The 16,669-nt window shown below is 37.9% G+C and overlaps 1 protein-coding gene and 1 long non-coding RNA gene across 2 annotated transcripts in view; one reads left to right on the forward strand and one right to left on the reverse strand.

Annotated features, from left to right (window-relative positions):
• LOC126753341 (uncharacterized) overlaps positions 1-16,669 on the forward strand; it is a 288,292-nt gene that overhangs the window by 176,002 nt on the left and 95,621 nt on the right. The gene's annotated exons all lie outside the window — the stretch shown is intronic.
• The window catches only part of LOC126753324 (roundabout homolog 2), a 174,920-nt gene that overhangs the window by 20,047 nt on the left and 138,204 nt on the right, over positions 1-16,669 (reverse strand). The window contains exons 4-6 of the mRNA XM_050464678.1: positions 2,864-3,148; positions 2,202-2,342; positions 27-158 (exon numbers count right to left, since the gene is read on the reverse strand). Of these exons, the coding sequence (XP_050320635.1) occupies positions 27-158; positions 2,202-2,342; positions 2,864-3,148 (558 nt within the window). The remainder of the gene's footprint in view (positions 1-26; positions 159-2,201; positions 2,343-2,863; positions 3,149-16,669) is intronic.

Here is a 16,669-nt window from a genome sequence, read left to right on the forward strand (position 1 = left end):
GTTTAAATGGAGCGAGCTCTACTTACCAAACACGGTCAGCGTGCCCATGGCGGAGATCGCACCGACCACATTATCAGCTTCGCAACTGTATTCACCTTCATCCGCAATTGTAACGCGCTCTAGACGCAAGCTGCGATCTTCAAGCACACTAACGCGATCTGTAGAAAGGAACGCAACAAGTTTAGGTTAGTTTTTGCGGAAGAAGGAAAGCATTTAAATTAATATTTCAAATATTTTAGTTTTTTGTTGTTATTATCTAGCTACTGTTTGGGTGGCAAGATTCGGGTTGTTTCACGACGAAGTTATCTTACGCTAGGATCAGAAAACTTTCTGTTTCGAAGGGGTTGGACCATAGTGAGAAGGGTTTTTGATAAGTGCGTTTTGCTGGGCATTCAAAGAGTTAGAGTGATCGAGTACGCATTGCATGCTGTACAAAAATGTGGTGTATAAGTAATATGTATATTCTGGAAAGGTAGGAGTTTAAACTGCTTCAATATTCAGAATGAAGTTACACAACGATCTCTTTAGATTCTCTGGGTATCTCGAGCTCTTCCTCTCCAGTGAGTGGTGGTTTGACTCTAAATTCGGCATTCACTGAAAGGAGTCGGTGCTGTTGGCTCCGCTTTGAATGGCGGCCAGTCCGTGTCTAAAGTTTGTTGCGTCTGCAGTCCGATCGCCATACTGCTCGATATCGTTGAAGTATTCAAGATAAGACCTTTTGATGTTGCTAGACGCGGCTCTGTTTCAAGCAGATGACTGCAGGGGTGTTTTCGCAGAAGAAACTGCTTGGCTGCTTGGAATGGGTTGCATTATGTTCCTTGACCGGAAGGAGTGAAAAAACACAGGCTATCGAATGTAATACCTAAAATCTTAGGGTTTCTGACAGTCGCGTTTTTCTCGCCGTCAATTGTGATATTGCTCCTCTGCTCTGTATTGTTTTGTCCAGTGGATTTGGTGGGGGAGGGCCTTCAAGCTCCTTGCAGGAAAGAAGAGTTTAAGATCGGATTGGTAGCTGTTTACTTTCGCATACATGAAATCAAATCCTTCGCATGACGTCAATAACTTAAAATCATCTGCGTTTGATAGAAATTTCCTCTGGTGGTTGAGGGAGTTTCGAAGTATAAAAGTTACACATTAGCAGAGAGAGGACACTACCCTCTTTAGCCGCTTTTTTAACTCATCTTTATTAAGAGATTTGTCCTCGAAACAGTACGGATGTTTGCTGACTGCTCAGATAAGACAGTTCATATCCCAGCTCTTCAGCTCTAGAGGTAGCGTGGATTTTTCGATGTCCTCTAGGAGCCTTTTATGATTGACAGTGTCAAAGGCTTTTGACAAGTCCAACACAAAGGGTGGTTTCTTATATAAGCCAGGAAATTTATGGACGCTTATGACAATCACTTTTTTTTAGATTCCTTCTGAGAATCTATAATGTAACTAAAACTACTAATGAAGTATTGATATTTTAGTGCACTCACTTTTTCTGTCCTGCTGGTTCTTTGAGAAGCTTAATCGTTACTACGTATACGGATTTCTGTCCTCGGGAGTCTTTGTTTTTAAGGCAAAAATTTATTACATATAAGGATAGAAATCGACTTGAAGAAGATAATGCTCTTAAATGAGCTACTTCTTAGAAATATTATGCGGGGCTTACTATAAAACATTGAATCCGTCACCATCATACGTAGAGCAACAACCCATTTAGTTATCGCGAACGAAGAGCTCAAGTGTACTTATGAAACATTTCATATACTGGTTTTCTTTATATTAAATAACGTAAACTCGACCATTCTGTAGGGCTCTGATTTGTACTTTTTTAACACCCTAGCTTCTATGAACGAAATCCTTTGAAGTGAATAGTTCTCTGAAACTGTCTCTATATGATAAGTGCTATATAATAAGACTCTCTTAATGAGCTGGTCATAATGAGGCTGTAAACAAATCGAAAGTAGAACTCTTACTCAAACAGCTAACCTAGCTTACACTTTAGGCAAGACTTAGTGCGGAAAATCTTCCGTGTACCATGTGGGAAAAAAAGACATCACTATAAAGTAATCTAGCAAAATCGATCTTACCAAAGTTTGCATTTAAATTACTTCAATTCACCAACCAAGCTTTAAGCCACATAAAACCCACTTCTACCCAAAATAAGGATAGACACGTATGCAACACACATTTCACAGAGTCATAATTCCACTTACCCAATGGCATATTTCCGCCGGATGCTGTGCGCAACCATAAAACATCTGGCATTGGATCGCCGCCAACGCGACAAGGAAACGTCACCGATGAGCCCTCCAACACCGTTTGATCATGTGGGCCACGTATGATAAATGGTTTCACTGGAACGATAAACAACGGAAAATACAAAAACAATAACGAGGTAGCAAATAAATCGAAGTGGCTATAAATACGAATTAGGCAAGCAGGAATAAAAAATGACTGAATTCTGAGAAAGGCAAACGCCTACGAAAGTGGAGCAAATTCAGCAGAAATTTACGATTTAATCATGGAGACCGTGTTTGTGGCCAACAGATATGTACCATATGTATGCAGGTAGGCGATTGTATGGTATGTGTGTGTGTGTGCCATACATGACACATTGGTCAGCCAACCAAGTCGGTGTATAGCTAGCTGCCAGTTGTCAGTTGCCAAGTCAATTTCGCTGCCAATCAGCTGTGTAAATTGCCTGCAAAACGGAGCCAACACCAACGGACTGACACTAGCTTACGAGCACGTAAGACGTTTGCCACACACGCACACATACATACATATATACATATATATGTGTCTGTTAGCTAGTATCACGTGTGTGCATAAAAAAAGAAAAGAAAATATTATGCTTTCCATTTGCCTCACTCACCATGCACTTTGAGCGTCGCCAACACAGATTCCCGTACGCCCACAGGATTCTTGGCAATGCATTGATATTGACCCTCATCACTTTGACGTGCATCCTGTATGGCTAAATTGCCACCGTCGACGATGCGTATACGCTTCGTGCTATCCAAATCCAATTTCTGGCCACCTTTCTTCCATGACACCGCCGGCTCGGGGATGCCACGTGGTGCGGCACATTCCAGCAGCGCTGTGTCACCCTGTGCTATGCGTGTATTCTGCGGCTCCAGACGGAATTCGTCGCGCAGCACTGTTCGAAAGAAAGTAAAAAAAGATGGAGAAAAGAAAATAGTTTTTATTGCAGTTGAAATATGTTTAAATAAATTGTGTGGGTGGTAAGCAGTGTGTGGATGAGAATGCGAAAAATGCTGCCGGCGCTGGGAAGATGAAGGATTAGACGCAAATAAATGATATAAGAGACGATTAAGAAATGCCGGGCATACCAGACAATTGGAAGCGGCGCTGAAGAGCGTAGAGTGTCGTGAGAGCAGCTTTGCCGCTTGGGTGTAGTGTGACTGGGTTATGCACGACTGGTTGGTGAAAGTGCATACTTAGTGTTCAATATTGAGTATGTGGTAGCAGGCGTTTTAAAGCGGAAGTTTATATGAATATGTGTAATAAGTGTGAATGAGTGTAAATGATATCGACGTGTGTGAGTCTTCAACTATATTTATTGAAAGTTTAAAGTGGAGTCTGCTTTATCATGCGTCTAGGATAGAAGAATATAGAAAATGTTTTTGTTATATTTTTGTTTGCTGTACTTGTCACATCAAGACGCTCTGCTCTTGGCATCAGACAATAAATAGTTTGCTCTTTTGAAAAATGTGTTTCAATTTACTCTAAAAATATATATTAGTTAAATGAGCATGTTTCCAACTAGCCTCTATGAGCTTAGGCAAAATGGAAGATGCTTCCAAAATAAGCAACAGTTTTTAGGGATTCTATTTTTCTTATTTATTAATCATCATCCTAAATGTAGGCAACGTTTTTTTTAATGTCAGAAAAACTAATATATAATTGGTGAAATGGTGCCGGTTACATATTAACATTAACACGAAACTTAAATAGGGATAAAATAAGTAGATTCGGATTTACTTTGTAATAGATAGTTTTCTCTTTGTGGTACTAGTAAGATCGAGACATTCTAATCTTGGCATCAGAGAGTAGTTAGTTCGCTCCTACAAAAAGTATTTTTAGCCTAAGTTCATAAAAAAATTTACTAATAATTGCGGAAAATGTCGCGTTTCTTCAACTGACCCCAGTGAGCTTAGGTGCAGGAGAAGATGCCCTCATGGATGCAGTGAAACACAGAAACACAGGTATGTCAAAACACTGCACTCCAGACCACAACGGGAAGTCGCTTGATGTCTCCCATTGAACATCTGCACAGCGAGGCCGGCATGCTTCCAGTTAAGAAGCTTAATGAACTCCTCCCCAGGTATATTCTGCTATTGCAGAAATCATTCCTGCAGTCACCCTAGTAGCGAAACCGCCTCATAGGAGCATCAAGAGGTCCTTCTTCAACTTCGTCGACGACGGAAAACAATACGCTCACCAGACTTCGGACGCAACAAACTTCAGACTAACCGCCATTAGCAGTGGAGCCATTGGCAGTGAAGCCATTGATACCTCGATTCCCTCTTTGTGAATGGCGTTATTGGAGTAAAATAACATTCCAAATTAGAGTGACCCTTGCGCAGGTTTGTTCTGAATACTGTAGCAGCTTGAACTGCAACCTATCCAGAATCGACCCTGATATATCAAATGACGAGTCTCCGTATGACACTAACTACCTCTTTGCATGTCTTGCTAAACCTAACATCACACATTCCTCTCCCAATGGTACGACCACCTCGAAACAGCACTTTTCCTGAATCTACCGTTGGTTGACCTCGATGATAACTTATATAATCCTTACAATCCTGCGGGGAGTAGCTAACCGTTACATCAAACACATGGCTCGAAAATTATCAACAGTTAATAAGGTATTTATTTTAGCAGTGATCTAAGCTGTTATTCGTGAATGAAAAATAAGAAAATCTATGTAAATGCTGATAACGAATATTACAAGCAAGCGCTCCTAAATGTAGGCAACGTTTTTTTGGCGATTTTTTTTACCGAAAAAACTATGCATAGCTTGTGAAGCGGTTCGGTTACTTTAAAAAATTGAGACGAAACTAAAATAAGAATCAAGCAAGTAGATTAAGACTTCATTTCTGGCGAGTGAATATTTTTTGAACTGTAAAATTTCATAAACCTATTTAATATATTAAGTGTGAGGGTTTTTAATAAATTTGTTATTAATATTATAGTGAATGTCAATGTTCAGATTTGATTTTTAATATTTATTATTCACATAATAGCTATTAAAGCGCCTTACTGTAGGCCACATTTTATAAGTTTTATGCTAGTTCAATTTATAAAGGGGCATTTTAGTCTAGAAATAATATTTTTATTTTACATTTTCAAAGTTCAACTATTCAAGAATATGTCTACAAGCGAATTTTTCAAAATTCAAATTATTTCTCAAAATATATTTCAAAGGAATTTTGCTGACCCAGCATTCAAACTGGTTCGGTTAAAGGACGTGCATTTCACGAAACCATCTTTTTCAAAATCATACCCACGTTTTCTCAGGTTCTACTGGATCGATTTACCTACAAATTTAAAAAAGAGAGTTCTCTTTATACAGTTGTGTGTATCTGGAGCTCGTCTATCCTCAAATTTGCATGTTTACTATTAAAAAAAAAAAAACGAAAGTGTCGAAAAAAGGGTTACAAAAGTGATTTTTTCAGGCAGTCGTAATATCGTGAAAGAAGTTTTTAAAATTTTTCCATAGTTCCAGACATTGCGACCGTATTCTAGATATAATTTTCTTCTTTTCCAGTTTCTATTGACGAATGCGTGGAGGGTTGAGGTTGTGGTCATGTGACCATTTTTAGAAACCTCCAATTTATCAGCTGCCATTTTTTTTGAAATTTTTACAATTGTTTTATTTGTCCTATACCAGTGTAGTGCTACTTAATTATTAATAGAAAAAGGTATAGTTGAAATATTAATTATCCTTTTCACGACACTTCAAAAAATACCTGAAATATATGGTTCTAGACTAGAATAACCCCTTAACATATTAGCTATAAAAAAGATTGCCTACATTTTGCGGCAAAACTATTTTCTAGAAAGTATTTAAGTAAAATATAAGCGCCCATAATGAAACGCTATATTTTCTATTAAAAAAATAAAGTAAAAATTTAAGCATTGACTTATAAACACTTTCGCCAACATTAAAAGTGCTTGCTTAATGCTTGTCTTCTAAATAAATCAGTCATCACATTTGTTGGTCTTTTTCACAATTTTGTGTCCAAAACTTTGCGCTCTACAATTAATCAAATCGCAGTTGACATTTGTTAGACCACTAAGCCAGAAACAGACACACACAACCACACGTTTCCGCCTTTCCCGACATATTTCCGCAACTTGAAAGACGGAATCGTTAATTAATGTCAGCCAAAAGTTATACTTTCAATTCAATCTCGTTGCTGGGTCGAGCAATTATGTGTAATTTCTAAGCTTTCAACTGACTGTGAGCGAATGAAACGCGAATGCCACAGATATACATACACACACAGCCACATTTAATATACATACATACACACTACTACACATGCATGTACAATATGTATATTATGTAATGCGAGTTAGTGCAAGTTAGTAGCTAAAATTATATAATTACAAAGACGTTGACTTTAGTGACAACAACAATTTCAACTTTTCGCCGAACTTTGACATTTTTGCAATTAACGTAATTGCTTGCAACAAATGAGCCAAACTAAAGGGAGCATGCCAAAAATATATACAAACATATACTGTTATAGATATACATATGTATGTGGTTGTGAGTAGCTAAAGCGTGTGTTGGGGTGACTTGCATGTGATTGGCGCAAAAGCTGAGCTTTGAAGTTATGTGTGCACTTAAGTGCCCCCAAATGTGTGCATACAAAATAACCCACAAGTTGGCGAAGTTTTCCACAATTATTACACACAATCACAAGAGAGTCTTAATTGACGCGCATTATAGCGGTAAATACACCCATATAAACTTCTAAGGTTCTTTGACCGAAACTTAGTTGCATAATCCTGCTGTTTGTGAAGGGTGAATATTAAATATCCGTTATACAAAGCGTTTAAACTATATCTGGTTTCCATTCACTCTTTAAATGCAATAATGATTTTTTTCTCAAAATAGCTCTTTTGAAATATGCTTACTCGGAGACAAATAGGTATGTCGCATCCCTGCAGTGTATCCTAGGTAACACTAAATGACCTGGGCCGTCACGGCTCCAACGGCCTGACCTTGGTTCAACTCGGACTATGATTTCAGGACAAAAGTTTTGGATTTGGTTGAACTCTCGGCTGGTGGTCGTGGTATTCCGTCACATGACCATGTGGGAATGATATCTGGCAGAAATGGTTAGTACATTAATGCCAAGACTGCCTCCGTTCCATTAAAACCGTGGCAGGCCTCCGAGAACGGTGTGGGTTAAAGGACTCCCGCTTTGTCCTGCCCCATAAATGCGTGCGTCACTTTTCACCCTGGCCTCTTAGCAGAGATAACCTTGGGACCATGAAAGGAAATTCCCTTCCGGGAGTTGGATAGCGGCTCTGAGTAGGAACCCAACAGAAAAGAGTGATGGAATCGTACTCCATGAAAAGTTTCCTTTGCTTGATTCATGGTGGGTTCGGGAGCTAAAATCAATGCTAAACGCTCCGGTAGAAAGAAGGCGATGGCAACTTGGAAGCTGAAGCCGGACTACCGCATGGCAGAAAAATAATAGCTCGCTACGGTGGCAGGCAGACTGTTCAGGCATATGAGCAGCATGGCTGCACACTTGAGTGGACTAGAGGGATGCTTAGCGGCGTCGAGAATGACGGATTAGTTGGATCGAGTGTGTCACAACTAACAACTAAGCGGCAGAGGTCACATGAGGAGGAACACTCGCTTGGTAAGAAACCTTGTACAGTAGCAGCAACAACGTTTACCGAAACCTCTAAACGGGCTGACTCAATAGAACTGGGAATGTCGGATCGTAGAAAGGAAGAAGGAGACATCTCCGAGGAGTGGAAGTTGGTCAAAAGAAACTCCGGCCAACTCCAAGGTCAGAGAGAGCGAGTTGGCATCTATATAAAAGTTGATCAGGTGGGCCAACGAATGGTCAGAGCCGCCAAGTATAAAGAAGTGGTAGCTAGGGCTGTAGAGGTTTGGAAGAGAGCTAAACTAAAAACTTTGGTCGAGATGAATCCTTCTCGGAGGCTTTGCGTTCGTACTTGACCTCCTTCAGAAGTCCTGAGCAGATGGAGTAGATATTGCGTTACTGTAATATGTTTTTTCCAACGACTAGAGGGTGATCAGGCCCATGAGAACCGATAAACCATATCGGCATATGCTGTTTTTCAGGAAGAAGGAGTCCGCTTGTCCTTTCATCGAGGCAAGAGGTGCCATTACCAATGTCTAAAAAAGGATGGTACCTAGGATCCTCTCAACCGAAGTCACGGTGGATGTTTCACAAGCTACAAGAGCGACAGAAGATACGGAAACAGTGTCACAAACGACCATGGATGTAGACTCATCCTCTGTGAACGCAGCGAGCGTTGAGGGCGGATCATCGACCTACGACTCTGTCTGCAATCTCGAGAGACTATTCGAGAAGTTTTTTGCATGTGCGGAACTTGAACTTCGGGCGAAAAGTCCAGAGAATGAAGATTCTTCAGATTAATATCCACTACAAGAAATGAAAGAGCGGCATTTGAATTCAACATATATGTGAATTCTCGGTTGGAAGGGGCGGATCTCGTTAAACTGAATAATACTTGGAAAATCAATACGCACTGTAAAACATATATCCAGTTTACAATTTTATGCTCTCTATAACCAAAACTGTATGCAAGTTATACAACAAAGTTTTTGGAACCGGGTGAAGTGTCGTTATTTAAATCTCATAAAAATCAATATGCATTCAGTATTCTCTCTCAGAAAGTCAATAGATTCAGCTCTAGCAATATTAAAGAAGTGAATCATTCGCAGTAGAACTACAATAAATGTGGCCTATCATGTATACTCTAGTGTGTGGATACGAATCCATGTGTGGGAATGTACTTCAACATCTTCAATTCACACAAGAGTAAGCCCACACTTATATGTATATAAATATCTTCCTCACACATGCTCATACAAATACACACGCTTGTTTGTGCGATGATTAAATTTTTACACCAGAAAAATCAATTACAATAATGTCTGTCTGAGGGCCAGTTGAACAACTATAATACTCGTAACGACAGCAGCAGCAGCAGTAGTAGAGAGCAAAAACAACCAACACATGTCCGTCCGTGTGGTCAGTAAAAGTCAGACATTTATGTATTCTCCAAAGGAAGGAACCACCAGTCAGACACTATATGTATATATAGGGCAACAACAAAAAGTCAAAACAACAAACTTTTCAACTTTTGATTTCACTTGCAGCGGCGAGCCGAGCAGGGAGTAAGGAAAAATGAATGAGCACACAAAACACATAAAAAGAGATTCGAAAAAAAAAATGCGACTGTAAGTGAAGAATTCCATCTTTTCCTATTGCTTTCACATTTATTGAGGCATCAGTTGCGTCTGAAGCTCCGTAATAAAAAAGTGAAAAAAGTTGAATTCATCAAGGTGGCGAGTTGCGGCAAGAAATTGGCGAGTGAGCGGTCAGTGCAGAAGTACTATGTGCATATGGAGGTGTATTTAGAATAAGTGAGGCTGTGATCGTTCTGCTGCGGCGCGACGCAGGTGTCCGGGCGTATAAAAATCAAATTGAAAATGACTCGAGGACCGGGCGAATCGAGCGCGTGTATTCAATGAAAGTTGGCTGTATTGACGTGGAAAAAACGGCGTACAGAAGAGAGAAAACGATAATAAATTGATGAAACATAAATAAATAAAATAAGCAATGCCGAGACTATTAAGCAGCAACTAAAGATGCTCAACAATGCCGGTACTAGTGAGGAAGTAATAAAAAGAAAGCTTTTGCATTGATGTTGAAGTGGAAAATGGTTGGAGGTGCACATAGATTTTGGAGGAATAATTGGCGGAGGGCTCTTCCGTATTAACTATTAATTTAGAAATTTGCTTTAAATATTTTCTTTAAGAAAAAAACTTTGAATATTTTGGCTTTCAACTATAATTCAATACAAGCCGGTCGATTGGCCACCTAGATCGTGTGATGTCAGAACTTTAGGCTTTTACCTGTCGGGATATGTAAAGTCTGAAGACCATGCGGACGATCCCGCTTCGATGCAGACCTTGGAGCTAAACATCACGCGTGTCATTTGCCAGTTAGCACCCTTTATTATATCAATGTGTCCTCATTAATGCAAAAAACTCGTTTTTAATCGAAATTTAGAGTGAAATTCAGTCTTTTAAAGAACTTAAACTTTAAATTTTCTCTCTTCTGCTTCTTTGCATATAAGAATTTAAGTTCCAATTGTCAGTACTATTTTTCTTTAATCCAAGTTAATTGAAGCAAATATTTTCTCACAAATAATCGCATAAGGAAATATTTATACATATTTATCTTGCTTTATGGCATTCATTTCGTTCGTTTTAATTTTGTAAAAAGCAGCAGACGGACAGGAGATTTAGTGCTTTGAAGCAAATGAAATTTCAAAAGATTTACTTTCATTACTTTAGTGTTGATGGCCGTCAATTTGTTTTTGTTGTCTATGCCGTTTCCACTTGCCACACACGTACTTCGCTTTGCAACTTTTGCTTCTTCTTATTTTATTTTCGTTTCTTTGAAAATGTTTCTATAACTTTTGCTGGCTTTTGTTCGAAATTCGTGTTGTGAAATTGTCCGTCGCCTTCTTCACTGTCTGTCATAGACAAATACGAGTAAGATGTATGTGCCAAATGGTTGAAATGGAATTGAAAGTCAGAAAGTGTCACTAATTGCGGATGTCAAATAGCAAAAATAAAAACAAAAACAAAAACAAAAAAAGCTGTGTGGAGCATTAAGAGAAAATAAGTGAAAAAAATAAAAATTCGAAAAGTTGCAAAGTCTTAATGAATAGCCAATGCACAGATCTATGTATACGCTTTCAGGTATCTCTATATCTATCTATATACAAAAATAGTTAAATAAATTTAAGGCATACATAAAATACATATGTATATACAGATATCTCTATATAATTTTATATAAGCTTGTCGAATTAAAAGCACAGAAAAGTTTCAGCAAAGATTTAGTACGAGTAAATGTTGAATTTCTTTAAAAAAAATAAGGTTTTTAGTTGGTAATTCCGATATGCGTCTAAATAGCTTCCTTGAAAACTAAAACGGAAATTAATCTCAATATATTTTCTGAAATTATTTATCTTGAGGAATGCTTATTGAAAGTGAGACCAAGAATACTTTGATGAGTTTTCGTTTACTTTATTATAAACAGTGATCCATTTCGAGGTTCCCTACTTTTTTAAAGAAAAAAGGCAGAAACTTCAAATTTATTTACTTGGCCGTGGCTAACCATCCGTTGAGTTTAATTTTCGATGACTTCTTCGAGCTTTCCGACTAGTCACTGGCGAATGAATGCTCCAAGGCCTGAATCGAAGCGTAATTGTCCGCATAGACTTTAGCTTTTACATATCCCCACAGGAAAAAGACTAATGGTGTGATGTCATACGATCTTGATAGCCAATCGACCGGCTCAAAATGTGAAATTATCTGCTCACCGAAGTGTTATCTCGATAAATCCATTGATTGATGCGATGTGTGGAAAGTGGCACCGTCTTGTTGAAACCAAATGTCGCTGAAATCACGAGCTTCAATTTTAGGCATCAAATGGTCGGTTATCATGACGCGATAATGGTCGCCATTGACTGGCATCGTTTTTTGGTTAAATATGGACCGATGATTTTCCCGGCCCACAAGATCTAGATGAAACGGCAGCACTTGAATTTTTTTCTCTTCGGCTCCACTGAGCCAGAAATAGTGAGGCCGATTCCTCTCTGAACAGAATTTCGTACGAAAACGTCGGATTTCCTTGAAACTTTCCAAAAGCTCATAGAACGAAACGATATCACGTGGGAAGGTCGAGCGGCTTCAGTTCTTGCACACGCTGCATTTTAACCGCTTTCAATTTAAGATTTAGACGTAAATTGCGCCAAGTCAGTCTATACGTCAGTCCGAGTTCCCGCGAACAGCGCCCAGTAGACTCTTCACGGTCTTCGTGTATACTCTAGACATTGTCTACATGACAGCTTGACACGACACACACGTGACCTATCAAAAAACGGCCTTTGAAAATGTATCTTTACTTTGATCACTCGTTATTTCTATCTTTGGGGCCCTATAGGTAACTAAGTCTATAAGCCTCACTTTATAAACCTATCGTTTGAATGCTTTCGGAAAATATAAATGCTGTCATCGATTATTATTTCTCCACACCAGCCATAGCTACAGGGTTGCATTTATTTCAAACTCTTTAATATTCTCATAACTTTATTTAAAGATATTATTAATAAGCCGACATCAAAGGTTCTAGCTGCCTTGCTTTACTAACAAAAATTAAGCACAAATTTCAACTCTCCAGTTGTATGTACATCGAATATAAGTATGACTTTTTACCCGGTAGTCACACATAACCCCTTCATTTATTAGAGAGTGTAACTACCTAGCCAAAAAACGCTTTTAATTTCCATAATTGCATAAATTTAATTCAATTTCGCAAATTACATAAGCGATGAAGTTCTATGTGAGAGTATGTGAGTAATGCTACTGCCGCTAACTGACAAGAGAAATACCAAACCGGCGACCGAACGTAGAAAATAAAAATCAAAATCCATTACCTAACCAACCAACGCAGCGAGCAGACAAAAGGACCGACAAAATTCAGGGAAAAACCCCAAAGAGTAAAGTATTGAAATGTGAAAAAGTGGATAGAGAATTGAAGCTGGCAGCGAAATGTAGAAGGAACATAAAGGCACTCAGACAGACAGATAGACAGACATACCGAAAAAATGCAAGCAAATATATCAACTAACGATGAAGGGCACCACAGAAATAAATTCTACCTTTATACGTGTCTACATATATGTATGTATATACATATGTATATATTTATATTCTATACAAGTACTTTCGAAAGGCTGCTGTTTAAGTATGAGCAGGCTTGTATATGTGCGTGTGTGCCTGCGTGATTTGATATTTGTGTGTGGCAAGGTGTGCGGTCAGCTTAACAAAACTTGATTTATTTCACTTCTGCCTGTCGCTTGGACTAGACTACAAAAACAAAGTCAAGCAAACCTTGTGGCAGCATTAAATATTGGGGAGTTTGCCACAGCGACGCTGTGTGTCACTATCAGCCACAGCCAAAGGGTGTTTAGCAAAGGCACTACAGTTGTAAATATATTTATATATATAAGTATTTGAATCTCGTACCCTACCGGCAAACTATTGACCACAAGAAATGGGAGAAATGTTCGCAAAAAACCGGCGAAAACAGCAAAAAGGAAAAATGCCCCGCAAACGCAAAAAAAGCATGAAAAATTACTAGAGAAGAGTGAGCGCGGACCTTCTCTTTCGCAGCTCGCAGTGACTTCTTTTCCTGAAGCTGATGAATTGCAGAGTTGTTAGGTGGCAAAGTGACTGAGTACCTAAGTACCTGGCTTTTTTACGTTCGCATATTTCTTTGCAGACACATTTATTGTTCTTCGTTTGCATTTCTCTTTTTGGACTCATTTCCGTTGCAAAGTTGTGGAAGTGACAAGTGTGTAAAAATGTACTTCCATGCAATCGGAGACAATTGGTGCTGAACAAGGGAGTAATGGTAGTGACGCATTTTGAAAACTGGTGTGCTAAAAGGAATTACATAGGTTGTAATTAAAAGTAGTAAGTAAGTAGTTGTGTTATCGTCAGTAATCATTATTTAAGTATTGTTGCATTGTTAATATGAATATTTTGTAGTAGATGATTGTAATGGTAATGGTAATAAGTAATTGTAATGGTAATGGTAATGGTAATCAGCAATTGTAATAGTAATAGTAACCAGTAATTGCAATGGTTAGGTTAATCATTAATTGTAATGGCATTATCCCGATTCCGTATTGGTAGTGCTTTGAGTATTGGATATTGATTGTAGTCGTAGATTAGGATTAGTGGTTACGATTATTATTAGTTGGTGCGGAAGTATTTTTAAACAGTAATTGTAATGGTAGAATTTATAGTATTTAGTAGAAGCAGATAATCTAATGCCACATATTATCATTAGTAATTGCCATTACTATTAGTCTTTGTAGTACAAGAAATATTTTCGTAATCAATAATTGTATTGGTACTTCCAGTAATATCTTTGTAATTGTAATGGTAGTACTTCGAGTAATGGGATTGTAATGGTATAAGATTACTATAATTAATTACTGTTGTTATTAGTTGTATTGGTAAACGTGTTTTTTTTTTGTAATCAGTAATTGTAATGGTAGTATTTCGAGTATTGGATATTGATTGTAATGGTACTAGATTACATTTAGTAATTACTGGTATTATTAGCTGTATTGTTAAAAATATTTTTTTTGTAATTAGTAATTTTAATGGTAATACCTCGAGTATTTGCTACTGATTGATTGAGTGATATTAAACTACTGTGAGGATATTACATATGTACACTGGTAATAGAAATATCGTATGTTTATACTCTCGCAACAAAGTTGCCAAAGAGAGTATTATAGTTTTGTTCACATAACGGTTGTTTGTAAGTCCTAAAACTAAAAGAGTCAGATATAGGGTTATATATACCAAAGTGATAAGGGTGACGAGTAGAGTCGAAATCCGGATGTCTGTCTGTCCGTCCGTCGTCTGTCCGTCCGTCCGTCCGTCTGTTCGTCCGTCTGTCCGTTCGTCCGTCCGTGCAAGCTGTAACTTGAGTAAAAATTGAGATATCATGATGAAACTTAGTACACGTATTCCTTGGCTCCGTAAGAAGGTTAAGTTCGAAGATGGGCAAAATCGGCCCACTGCCACGCCCACAAAATGGCGGAAACCGAAAACCTATAAAGTGTCATAACTAAGCCATAAATAAAGATATTAAAGTGAAATTTGGCACAAAGGATTGCATTAGGGAGGGGCATATTTGGCCGTAATTTTTTTGGAAAAGTGGGCGTGGCCCCGCCCCCTACTAAGTTTTTTGCACGTATCTCGGAAACTACTATAGCTATGTCAACCAAACTCTACAGAGTCGTTTTCTTCAGGCATTTCCATATACAATGCAAAAATGGAAGAAATCGGTTAATAACCACGCCCACCTCCCATACAATGGTTATGTTGAAAATCACTAAAAGTGCGTTAACCGACTAACAAAAAACGTCAGAAACACTAAATTTTACGGAAGAAATGGCAGAAGGAAGCTACACCCAGGTTTTTTTTTAAATTGAAAATGGGCGTGGCCTCGCCCACTTATGGACCAAAAACCATATCTCAGGAACTGCTAGACCGATTTCAATGAAATTCGGTATATAATATTTTCTTAACACCCTGATGACATGTACGAAATATGGGTGAAATCGGTTCCATCTGATGCCTTTTCTGTATAATATATAGTACATTAGGAACCAATGATGATAGCGGCATAAAACTTTACAAAAATACGGTATTTGAAAAATATGTAAATGACGTATAATGAAATCTCGATTATCACTTTATCATGCGAGAGTATAAAATGTTCGGTGACACCCGAACTTAGCCCTTCCTTACTTGTTACTATGTTGGTTTGAATTGGTGACACGTCAAAAGTGTTCAACAGAGTAAAATCATTTAGCCTAGGTCTACTGACACATCAGCTAACATATTATATCGCTTAGCAGTTTTTCTTGTTAACAAGGTGTTCCGTAGAACCAATTCAGTATTATTCACTTTTTAAATAGAATTTTTTGACTCATATCTCACTGAAAATTATTACATTTTCAGTCTATTCACGAAATGCTACAGTTTTTACTACAGCTAGATTTTAGACGAGCCAAGTTGTTGAGAATGAGAGTAAGCACAAGAAGATAAATATTGTTCTTAGGGCTAGAAGTGAGGAGTGTAGGTAAATTTATTACCGAAAAAACCCTTCTTCGGACTCTATATATGTATTTGTCTTTTTTCTAACCCAAAAGTAATTTTTGGGCGGAATGGACGTCAACTCCTCTTCAACTAACTTATTATGGCCTTAATTGGCTCTGAAACACTTGTGTGAACTCTATTTGAAATTTATTTTTCACAAAAGACAAAACAGTTTTTGGCACTAAGATGGCTACCATATATTTCAAGTCTAAAAGAAAAACTCAAAATTTGTTGAGTGAGGACTAAGAAAAGTTGAGTCTTGAGAGATATAAAATTCATCTGAAATTAAAACCTAACTATCGTAAATTGTAAGGATTTCGATAAGAAATCCATTTAAACTAAGAAAGGTCTATATCTAAGCCTTAGACTAAGGGGTACTAGAAATAATATCTGAAAAAATTTATGAAAGGATAGAAAAACATATGTTTGCAATTCGAATAGATATACTTTCAGGTGAACCTCGATACATACGAGTACATGCTTTCCATTAATACTTTGAAAGAATCTGACTGTCATCTACGACTACCTTCCACTTTGGTCTCTTATTGAATTTCCGCCTTTTAGAACCAGCGAAACCATTTGCCTTCATCAAAAAATTAAATTAAATTTAAATTATAATTCACGGTCTCAAAACGCCGGTTAGCG

The sequence above is a fragment of the Bactrocera neohumeralis genome, chromosome 3, assembly GCF_024586455.1.
Source record: "Bactrocera neohumeralis isolate Rockhampton chromosome 3, APGP_CSIRO_Bneo_wtdbg2-racon-allhic-juicebox.fasta_v2, whole genome shotgun sequence".
Classification (NCBI taxonomy): Eukaryota; Metazoa; Arthropoda; class Insecta; order Diptera; family Tephritidae; genus Bactrocera; species Bactrocera neohumeralis.